The sequence below is a fragment of the Megalobrama amblycephala genome, linkage group LG12 (assembly GCF_018812025.1).
Source record: "Megalobrama amblycephala isolate DHTTF-2021 linkage group LG12, ASM1881202v1, whole genome shotgun sequence".
Lineage (NCBI taxonomy): Eukaryota > Metazoa > Chordata > Actinopteri > Cypriniformes > Xenocyprididae > Megalobrama > Megalobrama amblycephala.
Genome location: NC_063055.1, coordinates 33,460,745 through 33,483,655, shown reverse-complemented (window position 1 = coordinate 33,483,655; position 22,911 = coordinate 33,460,745). Strand labels below are relative to the sequence as shown.

General features: G+C 37.1%; 2 protein-coding genes and 1 long non-coding RNA gene across 6 annotated transcripts in view; 2 read left to right on the top strand and 1 right to left on the bottom strand.

Annotated features, from left to right (window-relative positions):
- Positions 1–7,389, bottom strand: part of plch2a (phospholipase C, eta 2a) — a 168,263-nt gene extending 160,874 nt beyond the window's left edge. The window contains exons 1-3 of one of the 4 annotated variants that reach the window (XM_048210744.1): positions 7,243–7,389; positions 6,319–6,391; positions 2,516–2,875 (exon numbers count right to left, since the gene is read on the bottom strand). The gene's annotated coding sequence lies outside the window, so the exon portion shown is untranslated. The remainder of the gene's footprint in view (positions 1–2,515; positions 2,876–6,318; positions 6,392–7,242) is intronic. The other 3 variants (XM_048210745.1, XM_048210746.1, XM_048210747.1) reach the window with 3 other exon arrangements.
- A 154-nt stretch (positions 7,390–7,543) lies between these two features.
- On the top strand, positions 7,544–13,124 carry pex10 (peroxisomal biogenesis factor 10). Its single transcript, XM_048210758.1, has 6 exons — positions 7,544–7,816; positions 10,784–10,864; positions 10,953–11,347; positions 12,222–12,394; positions 12,578–12,710; positions 12,810–13,124. The coding sequence occupies exons 1-6, from the start codon at positions 7,705–7,707 to the stop codon at positions 12,876–12,878; spliced, it is 963 nt and encodes a 320-aa protein (XP_048066715.1). The 5' UTR covers positions 7,544–7,704; the 3' UTR covers positions 12,879–13,124.
- Positions 13,125–17,618: 4,494 nt separating this feature from the next.
- On the top strand, positions 17,619–21,435 carry LOC125280670. Its single transcript, XR_007187687.1, has 3 exons — positions 17,619–18,230; positions 19,174–19,265; positions 20,536–21,435. It is a non-coding gene; the product is annotated as an uncharacterized LOC125280670 (long non-coding RNA).
- Positions 21,436–22,911: the final 1,476 nt, after the last annotated feature.

Genomic DNA, 22,911 nt, shown 5'->3' with positions numbered 1-22,911 from the left:
GGGTTAGTTCACCCATAAATGAAAATTCTGTCATTTATTACTTACCCGTAACACCTTCGTTAATCTTCGGAACACAATTTAAGATATTTTTGTTGAAATCCGATGGCTCAGTGAGGCCTCCATAGCCAGCAATGACATTTCCTCTCTCAAGATCCATTAATGTACTAAAAACATATTTAAATCAGTTCATATGAGTACAGTGGTTCAATATTAATATTATAAAGCGACGAGAATTTTTTTGGTGCACCAAAAAAAACAAAATAACGACTTATATAATGATGCCAGATTTCAAAACACTGCTTCAGGAAGCATCGGAGCATAATGAATCAGCATGTGAAATCAGCTGTTCGGAGTGCCAAAGTCACATGATTTCAGTAGTATGGCACGCGATCCGAATCGTGATTCGATACGCTGATTCATAACGCTCTGAAGCAGTGTTTTGAAATCGGCCATCACTATTTAAGTCGTTATTTTGTTTTTTTTTGGTGCACCAAAAATATTCTCGTTGCTTTATAATATTAATATTGAACCACTGTACTCACATGAACTGATTTAAATTGATCTTGAGAGAGGAAATGTCATTGCTGGCTATGCAGGCCTCACGGAGCCATTGGATTTCAACAAAAATATCTTAATTTGTGTTCCGAAGATCAACAAAGGTGTTACGGGTGTGGAACGGCATGAGAGTAAGAAATAAATGACAGAATTTTCATTTTTGGGTGAACTAACCCTTTAATGTGACATCAAAGGTATCTGAAGCTCAGTGACTGAAATAGGTCAGAGATTGTGGAATGAATCAGAAGCACTGTTGTTTACAGACTCTCTCATTCACCCCAGGTTCAAAGCAGAGGCAGAAACAATCGAACTTCAGTTTTATAGGAAGTAAGGAAGATGTATTGCCTCACAAAATGTCTAGTCGGACACTGGCACCTCTTTAAATCTGCTACTGAAAGACACACAAAAGCCATTGTGTGTTCAACCTGAGCACGGTGCTGACAGGAAACTCACTGAGTATGCAAATGTTTGTCCTTAATTTCCTTCCCTTCAACATAATAAAAGAAAAACAAAACATGCAGATTATTTGCTTTCAGATAAGTAAAGCCATAAGCAATGTGAAGCAATAACAAAGACACATGGTTGATCTTAACATCCCCCGAGAACAAGCCTGCACTCAACACAATGCACTCAATACACAACGTAACATGAGATCTGGCCAATCTGGCTGAACCAAACACACACTATCACAGCACAAACAACATTCCAGTATCTGAAAGCCAAATGTCTGTATAGTTTCTACTGGTTTATAGTTGTTTTTCATGTTGTCCACATGGAAAAATAGATCAGAGATGGTGCACGGCAAATAGCAGATGTGTGTTGACGAGCTAATGGCATACCAGCTGGCAGGCTGGTGACCGTGGATCGCTCAGAGCTGCTCACCAAGACACAATGACACAATAGACCTTCTATTTCAGTTTCAACCAACCAGTTCGCATTGCAACTCGCAAGACGTCCTACATCACAGTGTTTGGGTTGAGATTTCCAAAGGAAAAGAAGCATAACTGTGTCACCCACACTGACAAACAAAATTTACTTTAAATGGAACTAAAGTGACTCCGATGAATTATAATTATTGCACATAAACATCCGAAATGACATAGATAGAAGGGTGTTCCCTGCCTAAGTACACCGGTTAAGTTTTAATTTATGGCTGCCTGATTCATGTTTAGCCTGAGGCACAGGTCAAGTTTAACAGACACAGATTAAATCAGTTTTTTCCAATGAATATGCAGAGAAAATTGTTTATGTTATAGAGATTATTTACATAAAAACAAAAACTTGTGCACATTTTTCCTACAAATCTAGTGTAACAGAAAATCTCATTCTTATTACAGTAAGGTGAAACATTTGCAATAAATATACAATAAAAATTATAGTATTATAGAGAGTCTAATGAGAATAATCACTGATAATGATAGAAATTATCAAAAAAAAAAAAAAAAAAAAAAAAAAAATTTATTATGTTAATGTGAATTTGTCTGGAGGCATGCTGAAATGTCATGAAAATGTTGATGCAATGCAAAAAAAAGTAATGGTCCTTAATAAAACGTAAAATAAAATATAATTTCACATTTCTTTACTTCTGATTTTGATGTGAAGTATAACCTAGACATGTTTTTGTGAGATTAACTCGCACATGTCACATCACAATCACAGAAAACACAACAACAGACCCCTTAGAAGTTTATCATGTCTTTCTTCCTTTCACTCTTCCTACCTGAGTACCCAGGTGAGAAGTGTTGAGTTTCAGAATACAAAACTCTCAAAGAAAAAAAAAAACCCAAGTGAAACTAAGAAACCAATCTTTCCAATCTTTTATCCAGTTCTACATATCTGCAGGCATGTGCCAGACAAACTTTTCTGAGTAAACTCGCCCAAGTAAAATCTCCTTTGCGTTCTCATTACTAAATGTTGAAAAGAATAAGTACAGTGAAAGTATTGTGAAGTCTCACGTTACCTTTGTGAAAGCGGGTCTTGAAGGAACAGAAGCAGGTAGTTCACAGTGTGAGCTGGAGATGATGTGATAGTGAGCAAATCACTTCTCCAGGCACCAGTTTTACAGCTCCGGTCTTCTTTTGAACAGAGAATATGCCTTTTTTTTATTGCAGGCAAAAAGCTTCAGGCACACAGCTCCATACTGCAGGTAAAGGAAGTTGTCATTTGAAAGCTCTTTGTACACAGTGGGTGTTCCCTTATGGAGCAACAGTTTTCCCTGCTTCGAAATTGGACAAGTAAGGGCAGAGGAGTCTTTGCACAGGTGGGCGGGATATGGGGTGGAGTGCAGACAACTAGAGCATATGGGAAATAGCTGTATTGTCTGCAAGTATTGAAAGACGTTTATTCTCATTTCAACATTTTATTTTTGTTGTTTAAATCATGTTAAATTGAGTTTGAAAAAGAGTTTATGGTAACATTCTATTTTGATGATCCCCTTTTAACTATAAGTAACATTGCACCTACATGTTAACTAACTCTCACTAGACTATTAGTAGAGAATATACTGTCTGGGGGGGCATCGAAATACATTGTAACAGCGTTTATATTTTGAGTTATATTTCAGTCCTTTACGTTTATGTTTTTGAACTCTCTCTTTATATAGAATAGCATTAGCATACTGGAGAACGGTGTTGCAACTTTTAAAATCACGTCATTTTGTGTGTAGAGACGTGTTTCAGACAGGCCAGGTAAATGGGTTAAAGGTAAATCAGTTACTTTCTGAACACATTAAATAGTGTTATGCAACCATGGTAATATGAATTTAATGACTAATCTTGCTCTTTGGGATTCTTTAATAGAAGCAACCAACTGTGCAGTGCTCAACAGAGCAATTACTTGATATTGTCTGATATTTCACACTAACACATCCAGCAGGTGCTGTCTGCTGTGCTGTGCATTCATAAATCTGCACAAAAAGGGTTCAAAGTCCTTTGAAGTGGCTTCTCATAACACTATTTGATATTTTATTGGCCCACTATATAATGAAAATATTACCAAATGAGGGTGTGATATTTTACTAGACCCCGTAAGAACTTGAGTAGAGCTGCAAAGCAGCACTACTTTTTATTCCACCTATTATCATAGCATAGGTAGTACCTGAATCAAATCATTTATCTATAATATCAGGTTGAAGTTTTAGACTAAAATGCATGTTTGAGCTGTTTTATCTGAAAGTAACTTGTTAGGGGTGTGACGAGATCTCGTGGCACGAGATCTCTCGAGACTAAACTGTGACGAGATTTCTCGTCGAGGCGAAAAGTAGTCTCGTGATGTTGCCATGACAGAGTGTTAGGATGATTAGGAAAGAATATGCCACCGCTACGTTTACATTTTGCCTCCACTGTCTTTTTGCTTTGTATTTAAATAAAAAAAAAACATTTAATTCAGTTGGATAACGGTCGCCGCCGCTCCATATTTACAGAGTACGCGCGACCGTTTAAAAGTGAAAGTAAACGCGCGCGCGCATTCAAACGTGATTTCAATACCCCGCATTTTGAAAGCGGCTCACTGATGAATACAGATAAGTTATCTCTCAATATGAAAGCTATTTTAGGCTGGGCAGTGTAGTTGTAACCATCTCTCAGCTCTGTATCAAAGAAAAATGTGGTCTTATTTGATCTTTGAATATTGAGAGAGTGCGATTATGGTTGCACTTATTGTAAAGTGTTACCATAAAAATGAATAACAGTTTTCTCTTCTTATTATTTACTAGTACAAACAATAAGGTTTCATTTGTTAACATTAGTTAATGCACTGTGAACTATCATGAACTAACAATGAATGACTATTTTTATCAACTAACAAAGATTAATAAATACTGTAGCAAATATATTGCTTGTTGTTAGTTGATGTTGGTTAATACATTAATGTTAATAAATGAGACCTTATTGTAAAGTGTTACAATTTTTATTTATACTGTTTTTATTTCTGTGATCAGATTGTGGAGAGGAGTTCAGTTAGGAGGTCAAAAGCTGTAGAAGCTCATAATTCATGTACAGTAAGATCTGAAGAGACTGAAATCATACAGAAGAGAAGTCAGTCAGTTGAGTTAGTGGCAAAACCTTTAACATTACTTGAGTATTGTTGTCTTTTACTGCATATGATAATTCAGTCTCAGAAAGTAGAACTGAATTGACATTCATTACAAAATGATTAGTTAAAACATTTCAAATACACCTGCAGAATATTTTTTCTAGTCATGTATTTCGCCATCTTGTCTCGTCTCGTGAACTCAATCTCGAGTCTCGTCTCGTCTCGTGAGATACTGGTCTCGTCACACCCCTATAACTTGTACTGATATATCTTAAAATATGTCAGAGCCATTGTTTTGTCTCAAAATGCACACCAGTAATGTTTCCATCTAAGGCATTTTTATAAAAGCTGCTTAAATATTCTAATTGAACTAAGGCCTAGTCCTGGTTTAGTCTAAGCCCTGTCTGTGAAACCAGGCCTATATGATTCAAGAAGAAGAAGAAGACTTTAAAATAATCAATATTATAATGAAACAATATACTTTAAAAGATTATACTTAACTGAACTGAATGTAATGTTTTTGGCCACATAATCAAATTGCAATTAAATGAAAATGTATTATAGTTTACATTTATAAGCTGAACTTTAGAGTGCTTTTTAAGCAGAACTTAAATATGTCCTCATAATTAATTTTATATTTTCTTCAGTTGTCTTTGAAATATGTTTATATATGTGGGAGTAGGTTATATATAAATATGTACTGCCAAATGTATTGACAACCATTTATGGTAAACTAAAATATACTTAAATGCAATTTCTACTGAAACTATATCATCATGTATTTAAATATTTGTAATTACAAATTTTTAATGAAGTTACAATTCAGTACATTTAAAATATAATAACTTAAAATGTAATATTAACACACTACAGTTAAAATTATATCAAGTAATTTATATGTGCTTTAGTAGTTGACACATCAAAATAAGTGTACTTTTAAAAAGTGCACTTAAGTGTGTTAAAAAATAATGGAAGTTCTCTCTTATGTAAGTACACTTAAGTATTTTATTTAAAGCGCAACTAAGTAACTTTTTTTACCTTCATAAATAGTTTTCTAAGTCCTTACGATGGTTAACTGACTTGTAGTGGTGTGTTTGAGGCGAGCACTAACCCCCTCTGGCACGTCTACGCCAAAAAACAGCACTTGCAAGTTAAGCTGCGCCGACCCGACACAATCTCGCCTCGTGTTCACGTTCACGTGAGAGTGACAAAATGCTTTACGGTAATTCAAAAACAATGTATACATTATGACTTTATAAGACAATTTCGAAAATTACCCACCTCCATCGAGATTTCTTGTACTGTATTTGCAAAACTACTGCGCTGGTGAGCGTTGTAGTCGTTGTAGTCCAGAGCTGCGCTTGGAGTATTTACAACAGTGTGATTCACTGAAGGACCCTGTAGGGGGAGCTTTGCAAATCTTACTGAGTTCCGCTTTAAGGCCTTTTATTTAATTAATATTATACTATATCTGCAAGTAAGTACTTTTTTTCTTTTTTTTAAAGATTTGAAGTATAGGCCTACTACTAGTTCACATTCAGTACAATTAAGTATATCAGTTCCCTGCAGTACCTTCATAGATCCAGTTGCAAGGCCAGACTGAAAAACTGAAAACTAAAGTGAGTTCTCTGCTTCTACAACATTCCTGTGCATTCCTAATAAAAACCTAGTATCACTATGCATATGAATTTACCAAGCAAACTCTTAATTCGGTGATTCATAGCATCCTACCTCAGACGACTCTATTGCTGCTCCATCCACGACCAGGTCTCCTCAACTGCCCTCTGTGCAACCTCGCCTCTGCCTGCAAGAAATCACATGGGAGTCTCAATGAGAAAGAAAGCCATCCCTTGCTCAAGTGTAAACAATAGTGTGCTTCCTTGACTGCCACTGTGAGTAAACAGCCTTCTACATGACTGCAATCTGACCTTAATATGGATTTCGTGATCAGCCTTAGGAAAGAGCTGAATAAAGTTGTTTAGAGTATGTGTTTTGAATTTTAATGGTTCGGATTGATCTAAGCACATTAGAGTAATAAAGAAACAGGTTTTACAACCTTGTAAAAGGAGCTGACTTGTGAACAGCTAAATAGAGAGAGCAAATGAAAGCAGATACAGAAGAATGATGCAAATAATATTCACTGAATTAATATGTAACGTAATGAGAAATAATTCTAAACTATTAATGATTAGCGTTATTAAATAATAATAATAATAATAATGATAAAAAATGCAATTGGCCTATATAGTGTTTACTGCATAGTAGCCTATGCTATATTATGCTAATAGAATTATTCCTGTTCAGTCGGGGCAACTGTGTTGAAGGTATGGGACAGAATTATATATTTAATAATTATATATTATATATTTAATTTACCTCAAGTGAGTTCAGATTTCATGGATAGGCAAGATTTTGTTGATATTTATAGTGATCTTTTTTCTTTTTTTTTTAATGGAGGATCTAGGAATAAATAATGTTACTAGGCTATAATAATACCTTAAAACCCAATCAAATAAACAGTTGACTTTCATTTCCATACACTTTTTTATTAGTGCAGGAATTACATATATAAACTCTATTTTAAAAGAAATAAATAAAACATATAATGGATACATAAAAAATAGACTAAATGGAATTGGAAAATGGAAGACTCACGTATGTCTTCAAATTCTACACAGTTTCTGATGTGTTTTCAGATGGGATGTTCAATGTATTTAAGCTATATGCAACCAGAAGATGTCCTCCTTGTTCGAACGCTAAGTCATATTAAATAATTTTCCAAAAACATCGATTCAATTTATTCGTTTGCGTCTTTACTATCTGGTGATGAACTATATCTCAGTTAGGCGATTTTGCTGTTGTAGACTGCAAACCGCAAAACTGATCGCAAATCAGCAAAGCGTCTGTTAACTACCGACCAATGGAGTGCTCGTGTGAGCATCACATGACTAAACACGGAAGCGTTTAGAAGCATGATGTACAGTGAGTGACCTAGACCAGTAAATAGAACCATAAACGTAGTAGATCATCGTGTTTTTTTATTTGTAAAATGAGATATATAAACTGATATATAAACACATCCTCTAAGGATCTCTTTAAAGTGTTCCGAACTGAGCAATGCCTCTAGTTCCTGCGAACCAGCCGCAGCTGATCCGCTCGTGTCAGAAGGATGAGTACTACCAGAACAACCTGACAAACAACGCCAATGAGCTCGTCCACACCTTTGCTGGTAAATCACTCTCAAGCACTCTAAATGCATGAATTTGGGATTCAAATTTGGGATTTTAAAAGTGTGCATTCTATACTTTTATATTTTAATTTATTCTCACCTAAGATTACTTAGACAAATCAACATGTCTTGCATATTTACTTTATAAGTTAGTTTTTAGACATTCTAGAATAACATAATTTTGGGCGGTCATATGCTAATATGATGTAGGTGTGACATAGTAATCATGACCATAAAAGGCCAGCTTTGTCAGTATAGGCTGATCAAAATGAAGTACTAGCTTAGTGTGCAGTATACACTATTATATATATGTATAAGTATATGTATGTGTATGTATGTATGTATGTATGTACATATATGTATATATATTGCCCTTTTGATACACCCCAAATTAATTATATTTTTAACCACTATCTACATAAGAGCCAGCGGCAAATACCTGAGGGACTGGCCGCGATGAAGCTGTTTTCTGCAGATAATGAGCACTGAATGGCCGCTGACGGCCTGGAGCTCACATCTGCGAAAGCTTCAACAAATAGTAAAGTAGGCGCGATGTTTATGAGTCACATATTTGAGGTCTAAATAACTACATTCTCGCCTAAAACACTCTCTAAACTACATTTCGTGACATAACAACAGTAGTATTTATAAAAAATAATATGGTAAATTTGCTCAACCGCCATGACAGTCGCGGCAAGCAGAGTGATACAAACGGTAAAACAGTACCTGTGCTGATACTGGGAGAATATTGCACGGCTCTGTCTCTCATATTATACAGTATCTCACAGAAGTGAGTACACCCCTCACATTTTTGTAAATATTTTATTATATCTTTTCATGTGACAACACTGAAGAAATTACACTTTGCTGCAATGTAAAGTAGTGAGTGTACAGCTTGTATAACAATGTAAATTTGCTGTCTCCTCAAAATAACACACAGCCATTAATGTCTAAACCGCTGGCCACAAAATGAGTACACCCCTAAGTGAAAATGTCCAAATTGGGCCCAAAGTGTCAATATTTTGTGTGGCCACCATTATTTTCACCAGAGCTTCACAGGTTGCCACAGGAGTCCTCTTCAACTCCTCCACAACGACATCACAGAGCTGGTGGATGTTAGAGACCTTGCGCTCCTCCACCTTCCGTTTGAGGATGCCCCACAGATGCTCAATAGAGTTTAGGTCTGGAGACATGCTTGGCCAGTCCATCACCTTTACCCTCAGCTTCTTTAGCAAGGCAGTGATCGTCTTGGAGGTGTGTTTGGTGTCGTTATCATGTTGGAATACTGCCCTGTGGCCCAGTCTCCGAAGGGAGGGGGCTCATTCATGGTTCCCTCAATGAACTGTAGCTCCCCAGTGCAGCACTCATGCAGCCCAGACCATGACATTCCCACCACCATGCTTGACTGTAGGCAAGACACACTTGTCTTTGTACTCCTCACCTGGTTGCCACCACAAACGCTTGACACTATCTGAACCAAATAAGTTTATCTTGCTCTCATCACCATGGTTCCAGTAATCCATTGTCCTTAGTCTGCTTGTCTTCAGCAAACTGTTTGCGGGCTTTCTTGTGCATCATCTTTAGAAGAGGCTTCCTTCTGGGACGACAGCCATGCAGACCAATTTGATGCAGTGTGTGGCGTATGGTCTGAACACTGACAGGCTGACCCCCCCCACCCCTTCAACCTCTGCAGCAATGCTGGCAGCGCTCATATGTCTGTTTCCCAAACACAACCTCTGGATATGACGCTGAGCATGTGCACTCAACTTCTTTGGTCGACCATGGCGAGGCCTGTTCTGAGTGGAACCTATCCTGTTAAACCACTGTATGGTCTTGGCCACTGTGCTGCAGCTCAGTTTCAGGGTCTTGGCAATCTTCTTATAGCCCACGCCATCTTTATGTAGACTATAGAGCAACAATTATTTTTTTCAGATCCTCAGAGAGTTCTTTGCCATGAGGTGCCATGTTGAACTTCCAGTGACCAGTATGAGAGAGTGAGTGCGATAACACCAAATTTAACACACCTACTCCCCATTCACACCTGAGACCTTGTAACACTAATGAGTCACATGACACTGGGGGAGAGAAAATGGCTAAATGGGCCCAATTTGGACATTTTTACTTAGGGGTGTACTCACTTTTGTGGCCAGCGGTTTAGACATTAATGGCTGTGTGTTGAGTTATTTTGAGGGGGCAGCAAATTTACACTGTTTTACAAGCTGTACACTCACCACTTTACAGTGTAGCAAAGTGTCATTTCTTCAGTGTTGTCACATGAAAAGATATAATAAAATATTTACAAAAATGTGAGGGGTGAACTCACTTCTGTGAGATACTATATATATATATATATATATATATATATATATATATATATATATAAATAATATATATAACTATATATATAAACTATATATAATAAAATGTGAAGTACACATTATGCAACTAAACACTTTAAATAGTATGTTCTAGTGTTCTACATTGTTTATGTTTTTGGCACTTGACCTCAATTCACTCAAGTACATTTAGTTGTCATCTTGGAAAAATGTCATTTTATGTGAAAATATCTGAACTGTTTTCACTTTGATCAAATAAGTCAAGAAAGAGAGGCCTGTTATTCATCTGAATGTCTTACAATGTTAAAATGTTGGGAGAAGGTCATTTTCTTTTTTTTAATAAAATAAAAGTTGCCTTGGCAACTAACTAAAATGAATAATTTTAAATTGAAGTACTAGAATTAGACTAATTTATCTAAAACTAAAATGTAATGAAATAAAGCTAAATAGAAATACTATGACAATATATAAATAATACTAAAATAGCACTTTTGTACAGTATACATACTGCAAGAGTGTAATCCTAATCTGATTTTTTTTTTTTTTTTTTTAATCCCATTTTCCATGACACGTCCCTTTTTAATACAGCTGTTTGTTCAAAGATTTGTAATGTTTTTTTTTTTTTCTTGAGGTTCCAGACGTTGGCTGCAGTGGAGAAAGGAAATTGAATTACTGTCTGATCTGACCTACTATGTCCTTACAACTTTATCTGGTAAACTATTCGCATGTATTGCAACACTATTGATGTGTTGGTCAAATGAGCATCTGTTGTATTTCAGAGTCCTGTTTTTGTCGTTTAGGATATCAGACGCTTGGTGAGGAATATGTCAGCATCATCCAGGTGGACCCTAGCAAGAGAAGAATCCCCTCACGAATGCGCCGAACGGCACTAATCTTCTTCCACACATTTGTGCCTTATCTTTTGGATAAGATCTTGATCTGTGTTGAGAATGAGTTGGAAACAGAAGCAAACTCACAGCGCCAGACGAGCAGAACCTGGAACCCGTTATCACATGTGCGGTTCTGGATTCAGAGAGCTGTGGGGATGCTGACTGAGTCTCAGAGGAAGTCTTTGATTCCGCTTGTATTTGCCCTGCAGCAGGGAATCACTCTTCTGTACAGGCTACATGTGGCTGTCTTTTACATCAGTGGAGCCTTTTACCATATTGGTAAAAGAGCTGCAGGTGTTAGTTATGTAAGTTTTTGTTCTTTTACTATTATAAAATCTGTACTGTGGGAATAAGTTCCTATATGCTGTATTAATGAAGCGCAGTGATAACAGCAGAGGATTTGTGTTATATCCATTACAAAAAAATAGTTAGTAAATTGTCAGAGATCATAATACCATGGTACTTCAATACATTCTATAGTACTAAATAAATAATAACCATATTATTTAATAATAACCATATTATTTAATAATAACCATATGTCATGGTATTTACATGGTACTCCAAGGTGCTTCACAGAATACTGTGGTATTACCATGGAACCATATCCAAAACATGCTAATACATTGGTAATTTTTTTTTTTGTAAGTTATGATCAACAAAATCAAGTCTAACTCATTTTTATCTTGTTGAATATCCTGCTTTACTCTGAAATGCACTACTGTTCAAAAGTCAGTATTGCCTTTATTTTATCAAAAATACAATAAAACTGTAATATTGTAAAATATTATTATAATTTAAAATAACCTTTTTTGTTTGAATATATTTAAAAATGTAATTTATTCCTGTGATGCAAAACTGAATTTCCAGCATCATTACTGCAGTCTTCAGTGTCACATGATCCTTCAGAAATCGTTCAGAAATTATGATTTGGTGGATCTCATTTCTGTACTTTTTACAGCATTCTTTTTATGAATATAGAAAATTTAAAATGACAGTATTTATTGTAACAATGTAAATGCCTCTACTGTCACTTTTTATCAATTTAATGTATCCTTGCTGAATAAAAGTGTTCATTTCATTCAAAAAAGAATCTTACTGACATTTGAATGGTAGTGTATATCATACTCCTGAAGTGTAAAAGTTTAATCTGTGTAACTATGAATGTGTTTTCTTTAGCTAAGAGTGGGAAATGCGTCTGGCGATGACCCAAGGATCAGTAACAGTTACCGTCTACTGGGGGCGCTGTCCCTTCTACAGCTGGGCGTCACTCTCACACTGCAGTTTAACAACCTCAAGCAAAGACAGAGAGCACGACAGGAGTGGAAACAGCACAGAAACCTTCTCCCCAGGTAGTGCTCCAAGTCTCCGCTCCTAATACCCCCTGTTCTTTTGTGCGAGTCATTAAACCACTTCTTTTTCTTTTTCTGGCATAGTTTTGTGGTAATAAATTTGACATTATGGAGTCTTGAGGGGAGCTTTCATAATACTATAAATTTATGTTATTTATTTATGTTCTCTGTTTTTCCTTTCAGTCGTCAGGTCAGCGAGTCATCATCTCGCTCTTCACGCTGTATCTTGTGTTTGGAGGAGCGCAGAAACACCACTAGCACTCCCTGTGGTCATCTCTTCTGCTGGGAGTGCATTACTGAGTGGTGCAATACCAAGGCAAGACTTCTATGTTACATAATACTGTGGTGTGTTTGCATGTAAAGTTCAACATTACTGAGCTCTGATCAGAAATTTTCCTTGTTGCTTTTATTGTAGACCGAATGCCCACTGTGTCGAGAGAAATTCCAGCCTCACAGATTGGTTTATCTGAGAAGCTACAAGTAGACATTTGGTTGATCAAGACTATGGGAATTTAACACCGCTTGTGTTTTACTTTCCATCACTGTTTGTAAAACTAACAGTAATTAGTGTTTAAGGATCACGTGACATGAAAATTACATTGTGTATTTTGTATGAAATAGACAAAGAATACAAATTTCTTTCTGAAATTTATCAGTTGAACTTGTTTATTATGCAGATTATTTAATGGTAATTGTTGCATTGCAATAAAATAAGATATTTTTTACAGAACTTGGTGTGTGTATTGCTTTAGATAAATCTATCGAAATCAAATTTTACATTGCACAACAAATAGAACAGTGTCAATCAGTGATTGACAACCATGCAGACAAACATGACAAGCATCATAAAGTCAAGACAATCTACTAAAAATTTAAATTTTGTTGAAATAAAACAACTTTAGTCTGTGCAATAAAAAAACAAAACAGAGTAAGGTTTTGTGTACATTATTGTACAGACATAAACCATGCAGCTTGTTGACAAAAGGTGCATTGTGACTTTAATTTCACCTGTTGGACAATAAACCAGGTGAAAAATCCTATAGGCTTACATTTAAAGCTGCTGTCGCAACTTTTTTGTGTTCAAACTTTACAAAAATTATATAATGAGAATGTACAACATGAATCCATTTTCCAAACTGTGTTTTTGTCTTACCCAGAATTATTATGGTAAACTTATAATAAGTGTTTATATTCGGACTATTTCAGACCAGACTGGTAGGACCCGCCGCAGAGTATCACAGTAACTACGTGACTCGCCATAGACATACACGGAGAAAAGTAGCTCCGGCTACAATGTTCTTCCGCAAGACGCGTGCAGTTCTGTTTATTAACCGCTAGAGGGCCAAAAATCGCGGACTGCAACTTTAAGAAATGTCTAGAGACCAGGGGTGCGTTTCCCGAACAACGATGTAACTCGCTGCTGAACTACCATAGTACGATGCATCGTTGAACAAATCAACTAGCTAGTCACGACTGTTTCCCAAAACCGTATTGTCGCAAACCTGTCGTTCAACCACGTTGGTGAATGATGTCACGCAGATGGTGGAGTAATAACTTCTTTAAATGAATCCGTTTGAGATCGAATTAATGCTAGAATTTCTGCTATAAATTACGGACATGGCATTAGAGGACTAATTTTCATTTTCCTCAGTTATTTTGCTTTATTTCCAGATTAAATCAAATGCTTGTTCTTACGTACTAGAGCACGTACGCACATGCACACTCTCCAAAAACAGTGCTTTAAATCTCTTGACAAACTAAAATATATAAATGACACTTGTATATATTCAAAATAAAAGATATACATTGTACTTGATGTCAGCTTGCTTATTTTGCTCAAGATAACGATTTATCAAGTTCACATGTCATAAAAACAGGAAACTATGCTTCTAACCAAAAATACTTGATAAAAAAAACATTTCTCACCATCACTGCAATATCTTGAAAAAGCATAGATTATTGGATCTTTACAACATGATTAACCTTAAAAGAGCTTGTCTGATTTACAAGGACCTACACTCCCTCGCACCACCACCGTTGAATGATTTTATTAAACATAAAGATAGCTCAGAAAGGACCACGCGAGCTACTACTAGAGGTGACCTGGCAATACCCCACATGGTGGGAATCTGTGGAATAGTCTTCTGCTAGCACTGAGAGAAAGTTCTACCTATGATTCTTTTAAAGCTCAGATGAAGAATCGGCTCTGGTTAAACCAAACCTGCACTCATTTCTAGTAATTTACATTTCTATTTAAACTTTTTATTGAGACATAACTGCATGCATGGGCTGATTGTATGTGTGTGTGTGTGTGTGTGTGTGTGTGTGTGTGTGTGTGTGTGTGTGTGTGTGTGTGTGTGAGTGTATGTGTATGTGTAGAAACTATACATTATTTGCATTTGTGGTTGATCTGACTGCATTATTGTGATCACGCAATAATTATGATTTGTACAATAATAATGAGTTATGAGTGCAATGTAATGAGTGGATTGTGTAATAATGTGAATTGTGCAATGTGAATAGTGTGTAATGTGAGGTGTGTGCAATAATGTGGATCGTGCAATATGAGGATGTGCAATAATGTTTGATGGTGCAGTGTATTTTGTGTGTTTTTTTTTTTTTGTTTGTTTGTTTTTTAAATGTATTTGTCCATGTATTGGCCCTTTGTGACCCCAGCCCCCAGGACAACGGATGGAAATTAGCCTTCGGCTACAATCCGGTGTGTTTACATTCATGTACAATCATGTCTGTCCATTAACACACACTGTCCCTATCAAATAAAAAAAATAAAAAATAACCACAGGTCGAGAGCTGTCGTTCCAACCACACAAGTTTGCGATGCAGTTTGCGAATGTTTGTTTGAAAGATGGTTTCGGGAAACACCAAATCGTTGAACTATGTAAGTAACGACGGAACTTGCGATGTTAGTTGGCTAACGATGCTTTTGGGAAACGGACCCCTGAATATCACAGAGACTTGTGAATGGTCTCTTTTGATTTGTTCGGGTCAGTTAGCAACCACCCAGGGGTGTGTTTCCCGAAAGCATCTTTAGCCAACTATGGTCGTAAGTCCCATTGAACTCTATTGGTAATGACGGAACTTATAACCATAGTTTGATTTGGGAAACGCACCACAGGGTGCATTTCCCAAAAGCATTGTTAGCCAACTAACATCACAAGTTCTGTCATTGCTAACATAGTCCAACGATTTGGTGTTTCCCGAAACCATAGTTCAAATGAACATTCGCAAACTGCATCGCAAACTTGTGTGGTTGGAATGACAGCTCTCGACCTGTAGTTAGAACAAGCGGCAACCTCCCCCAGTTTCTCTTGAAGCCAATACGGAAGTGACTTAAACTGTGATTCATTGACTGGCCACTTAAGGACAGGCTCCAAAAGGTAGCAGAATCTCATTGATCATATACAGTTTTACAACATAAACACTGCTGGGGTTGCATAATTTCTTGAAGAACGATGATGGAGAGCAGATCATTCAGAAGAAATATGACGCAAACAATGGACAATATATCAATATTTCGTGGATTTAATGCTTTTGTGAACAAAAAGTGCTGTTTGTTTTTCAATGGATGCTCATGGACAAGTGCGACGGATTGTATTGATCTCGCAATCGCTATTTCATTACTAAGGTATGGAGTCCTGTTTAGATTTTGCGTGTTGTCATTTGCACACATGACACAAATTACAAATACTGGTGCTAGAGCATCTATATCATAAAAAAGACACTGTAGAACTTTCAAATGATATAACTTATCATCTTTATTAATATTTTAGATAGTGTCTAAGATAGCTTCTTTAGCCTGCTAACATGATCACGTTGCGCTACGCGGACGTGGTTTCAGCAACCAGACACCTCAGTTCCAACCACATCCCGCCTCTTTGCCCATTTTCAATTATCCAGGAGTGGCGTGCGTTGACGCGCTGCTAAGATGGCAGCTGCCTCATTTTTGCTTCAAAAATGCTCTTCATCTTAACGAGACAATCATTAAAAAGAGGAAAAGAGGAGTAGATTGTGCAAGCTGCGCCCTTTGTTTAGCGTTAGTTTATTTATTTAGGTTTATCGCACCATATTGTATATGTATTTGAAACGTTTGAATGGACTGATAAAGGTAGCTGTAAAGTATTTTTGTTGAAGTACAATGTCATTTTGACCATAATAATGTACAAAATCTAACTCATATAAATATTACAGTATTATAGAAAAATACTATATATACATTTATGTCAAATCGAACTCCTAACCTCCTGTACCTATTCTGTGACGTCAAACAACTTCCCTGTGCAAAGGATCATGGGGCCCCGAAGTGTTCACCAGTTGGGCCGAAGGGCCCTTTGAAGTGGCCAGTGTTGAGCACTTCAGTTTGGAACGACCCTTCAATATGGCGGCCATGATTATTTTCACTCCGAAGTGCCCTTCGGAGGGTGATTTATCCCGTTTGGAACGCACCAATAGTTTCTTGTTTTTATGACATGTGGACTTAATAAATCATTATCTTGAGCAAAATAACCAAGCTGACATTAGATACAATATATATATTTTATTTCAAATATGCAAATGTCATTTAGCCTACATATTTTAGTTTGTCAAAAGATTTTAAGCACTGTTTTTGAAGAGTGCGTAAGTGCTCTAGTGCATAAGAACAAGCCTATGATTGAATCTGGAAATAAAGCAAAATAACTGAGAACATGAGGATTAGTCTTCAGATGTCATGTCCATAATTTATAGCAAAAAAAAAAATAAATCTAGCAATAATTCGATCTAAACGGATTCACTTAAAGTTATTAAGGCTGATTTATACTTCCGCGTCAGACCTACGCTGGAGCTACTGCGCCGTAGTCTGCAAAGCCACTGGAAGGCAAGCCTGCAATCTTTAGCCAAAAAAAGCGTAACGGCTAATGCTAACGCTCCGCCCCCCGCGGTACGCTGGGAACGAGACCAGAGGCTGTTTTTTGAATGGAAGTCAATGGATGAGAGGCTTCACTATGCTGATTAAACAGATTTTGTGGGGAAATAGCTAATCATTTACTTAATCGACAGCCTGTTTGCTAATCTTCAGAATGTTTTACACTAAACAATACTTTCGTTGGAAACTATTGTATATTTTAGCTTGATAAAAATGTATTTTTTTAAGAGAAGGCAGACTAGGGAATGTTGCGACTGACGTCACTGCCATTACATGATAGGCTGAGAGGTGCCACACGTGATTAAGTTAGCCGTTACTCTTTCTCCAATGGTAAGAGATACAGACCCTCTTAAGTGGACTGCGAAGCCCAGATAGCAAGCACTTTTGGGCCGATTCCGGCAGAAAAGCGGCACTGTCGGCTCACTGTCGACGTCGATGAAAAGATTATGGGCCATAACTCTGCCGACTGTACACAACGCATCTGGCTGACAGACAGCGTTTTCTTTATGGGCCGGTCTCGGCTGAAATAGTTGTACTCGCGGAAGGTCCATATAACTCGGTATAGATCTATCGGCCCGAGTTCGTTTCGTAATAGGCGGGCCCCCAAATATCAAGCACTTTTGGGCCGATTCAGGTTTAAGCGCGCCAACATCGACTCAATTTCAGAGTCTGTGAAAAGATAATGGGCCAGAGCCGTGTGGACTGTACGGTTGACAGACGGCTTTTTCTGAACGGGCCAATCACGACTGAAAGCTCGTTATCTGTTTTCGGACCGAGTTCGTTTGTCACGGGCGGGCCACTGCTGGAGTTAAGGAATTCAGCCGCCTGAAAAAAAAAGAGTTTTGGCGGTTAAATCCTGAGGAGAATCCTGCAGTCAACATTTCATGATCGAGAGAAAGGATCAGCTGCAAAACGGTAAGCAATTTAATTTATTTAATGTTAACTTTAGTGTTTTTAAATGGATTAATTAATGGTTTGCAATGATAACATAACGTATCCATTCGGTCCCAGAGAGTGATAGTTTTGAATATCATGTTTAGAACAACTGCTGAGCTCTGGAGCACTGTTGGCTAATGCAATATCGAGTTAACGTTATATTTTGTCTACTAAAATCAGTCTGTCAATTCATCTTTTCCAACGAGTGATTATTGAATTGAGTCGGAGTATGCGGTGGCGCCATATAATAGGCCTAACGTAAAGCTCAACGTTTCGGGTGGAAGAACTTGCTTTTTCCCCACAAAAACTTTCTATTAATAATTGTTAACATAAGAGCAATAATAATTCTGTTATAAAATTGCAGCTTCGCCCTCAGAGATCCTTTATATATATATATATATATATATATATATATATATATATATATATATATATATATATATATATATATATATGAGGCGGCATTATGCTATTTTGTGTAGGCTAAATACTTGAACATGTGCTGCTTTAAACAGTCTGTGTCAATAAACATAAATGCCATGTCAGATGTCACTTATGTTCAACCTTTGCAGTGTAATGATGGCTTTCCTTGATGTTGAAAAAAAAAATGCCTCTCAATAATGCCTTTTACTGGAAAAGTTTATTTCTGACCCTGATAACATATATATCTCCCATACAATATGTTTAAAATCATAGTACTTAATATATTTTAATGCAAAGGGAATTTCTATGATTTTGTGTCATAAACTAACGTTTAACCTGAACACACTGTTTTGGAGGGTTTTTTTTTTTTTTTTTTTTACAGATATTTTAAACTCATGCATAAACTCTGGATGCAATTTATCAAATATATAGGTGCTAAAGAAAAGTAATGCTTAAGACTTAATAATGACCTTACAATATGTATTCCTTTATTTCAAAGCTGCAGTTCAGAGAAACCCTGCTGAAATGGAGGATGAGGGGACCATGAAGAGGTGGCTGCAACTGGCAGCAAATTGAAAGGGCGGATGCATGGTAAGTCTTCTTAGTGTTGTTCAGGGGCCTCATGTATAAAACTTTCCATAGATTTCATACTAAAAGTGTGCGTACGCATAAAAGCCAGATTTTCACAAATTTTCAAAATTATAACCTGTGCAAAATTTATCTTTATAAAACCCAGTCAGCTGAAGATTGTGCATACATGAATCTTTTCCCGTCTCCTCCATGAAATCACCATATATGGAGCTTACAACGCCTAGTTTTATTATGCATTACGTTCACCTGCATATCATTTCCATGCATATTCCCATCCACGTGACACTGTGTTTAAATGTACAAGACATAAGGAAAATATGACGATAAATGCCGTCAAATTACATTGCTAAAAATCATTCACTCTCCTCTTGTTTTAGAAAAAAATAAATCGTATAAAATACTGTTCAGAATGGTTTCAGTGAAGAGTTATTTTAAACTGTTGTCTAGTAGCCAAATAGTATTTTTTTTTTTTTTCTTTCTCAAATGTATGCATTTTTGCCTAGAAAGTAAACATAGCCTATATTTTAGGATGTTTATATATTTTTAATTGAAACAGATATTCAGGCTTATTTTTGCATTGTAAATTATTGTACGACTCAGCACATCACTGACAAACATTTTAAAAATAAAACGTGCGTATCTTACCGTTTCCTTCTAAATCTAGCCTTCAAATACAATGGCGTTTTTCAGAATATTGGTAAGACCTATGAAATGTGCAGGACACCAGTAGCACACCTGCGTTCAGCAGAGGTTGTACAGTACTGTGTACAGTAGCTACTCGTCGGATGATCACCGCGTGACTTCTTCAGTGTCATTATGCCATTATGTTGCTAAGCTATCTCTGCTTAGACACAGTGCGCATCATTGATCATTATTCATGCAAAAATATTTTCGAGTTCTGCTATTTAGAGCTTGACTTTTAATTTAAAGCGTAATTATCATGCACCAAGCAATCGTCGTTGTAGTTAAAACATTAAAACACAGCATGCCATAGGAAAAGTGTTCTAAAGCAGCGCATCCACTACAAATATTTGTACTTTTTTGTGAGTATGCGATGTTTATACATCAGGCCCCAGGTGACAGGCACAATTTGTCTGTTTAAATCTATATTAAAGACCGAATCTCCTGTTGAATGTTAGGATTGTCATGTTGCATAAATAAGGTAAACTATAACCAGAAACACTACCTACAACATCCGATATACTTGTTTCATCATACGAAGAATGACATTTATGCTAAAATTAGTCTGTCTGTCTCATTTCATTTCCAGAACAGATGGTTGAGATGACCACAACAGCCCTGAATGTCAGCAGAGAACATGACAACTAAACAAGCTCTGGAGACAGATCCGCTGTGAAGACCTCGTCGACAACAGTCTACAGCACAGATCTTCAGCAAAGATCACGAGAACCAGACGAGACCTCTGCAAAGCCACTTCAACTTCTCTTCCCTCTACATATGCCATTGTGCTGTGTTTGATCCTCAAGCTGAATGATATCAGTCCACAATCTAACTTCTGATGCAGCTGAATCATAATCACACTGTATTTGTTTGGCCAGAGGAAAACTGGCCCTCGACTGAGCCTGGTTCCTCCCAGGGTTTTTTCTTCATTCTGTCATCTGATGGAGTTTGGGTTCTTGTCACTATCGCCTCTGGCTTGCATAGTTGGACACCTACTTTTCAATAATATTGATCTGACTGCATTGACACTATTGGATGAGAACTCAACAGAGCTGGATTATGACATTACTGTTTTCTGCAGAACTACTTTATAGTTGAATTGAACTCATTGAACTGAACTGAAACAACACTGAAATGACTTCAGCTGAACAATCACACTGTCTTTTGCTCCATTACAGTATTTAATTCTGTTTGCATAATTGAATTATTATTTTCCAGTTTATCACTGTAAAGCTTCTTTGAAACAAACTGTAATGTAGGTTATAAAGCACTATGTGAAGGTGACTTAACTTTTTGCTTTTTGAAAATTATTGCTAAAAGATTTTTTATGTGTAAGAAAGGATGTTGTTTCTCCATTTAATATACAGTAAATAATTAACTTAGTATTTAGTGGTTTAAAATGTATGTTGTTAATAAATGTTTATAGTGTATTCATTGTTAATACTTATAGTGTATTTGTTAATTTTATAATAAAATGTCTTCATCTTTTTAAATGGTTGATTGTGTTTCACTTGAATTACATTTAGCAGTTTCTGGACCACATCTGGCCCGGGGACCAAGCCGAATCTCAGCCAGATGTGTTTTACAGTGCCTGGGCCAGACCTGGGCCACATAAAACAATTTAAGTCAATTTCCAGTGTGCTGGCCAGATCTGGGCCACATCCATAAATAAGAGTCTTTTTACAGGGTGTGGGCTGCATCTGGGCCAGAGGAAGTTGTTTTTGTCCGTTTTCAGTGTGAGGACCAGTTTTGGGCCAGGGACCCAGCCAGAACTGGGCCGGAATTGAAGCAAGGATGTGGCCCAGTAGTTGGGCCGGACAAATTTCCTCCGCGCCAGGTTTTTGACCTGAGGGAGGGTTTTCTAGCAGACCAATCACAGCGCTTGCGGTCCGCGTTGTTACATTGAAGAGGTGCATGTCAGGCTACGTCGTAGGCTACGCGTGGTACACAGAGGCTGCGTCCGAAAACTGAAAAATGCTGCCTTCCGAGGACACATTTCAAGGTAGTAAGGCATCAAGGCACGTCCGAATCCAATGTTAGCTTCACTTCCTCTCTCATGAGATACCTTCCTCAGATCGATTTTTGAAGGAAGCATAGATGTATCCTTAGCTGCCTTTGATATCCCACAATCCTGTGCTTTCCATTCTGTGACAGTTGAGCTAGAAAAATAAAGATGGCGTCCGAAGGTTGCGTTTGCTGCTCAGTTTGTGTATAAATGTACGATTTTGATCAACATATTTCAATTTTGATATCATTTCTATCGAGAAATTACTACTGTAGTAATTAAATATTTGTTTAGTTCTCACCAAAGCTCGCGCTATATTACTGTAGATTAGGGCTGAAACGATTAGTCGACATTATCGACAACGTCGACAATAAAAAATTGTCGACAAATATTTTTGTTGTCGAATAGTCTCTTGATCTCATACGACCTATTTGAAGGGCCTGCAATAACGCGGTGTAACCAGTGGGGCGCTGTAGCGCAATACTGTAATGCAGCCCTCCGGGATCCAATCCAATAAAAGAAGTCAGTGCTTTGGAGAGCATAGTGCAAACGACATCGAACCCGTGAAATGTGGGAGATTAACATAGCATAAACATAACAAACATAACGTTTAGCATAACTACAGAATACTGTCATGCAGGGCCACCAACTCTCATTCAAACTCACTGTTCTCACGCCACACGTTCATTTTCTCACAGTGAAAGATGCATCGCAGAGCAAAGAGGACACAGACAACGGCAACGCACCGACAGATCAGGTTACTTTTGATATAAAACTAAGTCTAAGCTTTTAAATTCAGTCAATATTACTACGGGATTCAAACAATACTTGTGGTGGTGACTCTGTTTAACGTTGTGTGGCAGATCGCTGTAACACCTCGGTTCAAGCGGCATGTGAACCTATTCCTCTCTATTACAGCGCGAAATAAACATGAATGAACATCAAAAAGTACTTACTGAA

What these genes read in the sequence shown, in the direction of transcription:
- pex10 (XM_048210758.1), top strand. Translation starts at nt 7,705, where the DNA reads ATGCCTCTAGTTCCTGCGAACCAGCCGCAGCTGATCCGCTCGTGTCAG. An exon ending in TGTCCTTACAACTTTATCTG is followed by an intron (nt 10,865 to 10,952) that starts GTAAACTATTCG and finishes TTTGTCGTTTAG; the next exon opens with GATATCAGACGCTTGGTGAG. An exon ending in CACAGAAACCTTCTCCCCAG is followed by an intron (nt 12,395 to 12,577) that starts GTAGTGCTCCAA and finishes TTTTCCTTTCAG; the next exon opens with TCGTCAGGTCAGCGAGTCAT.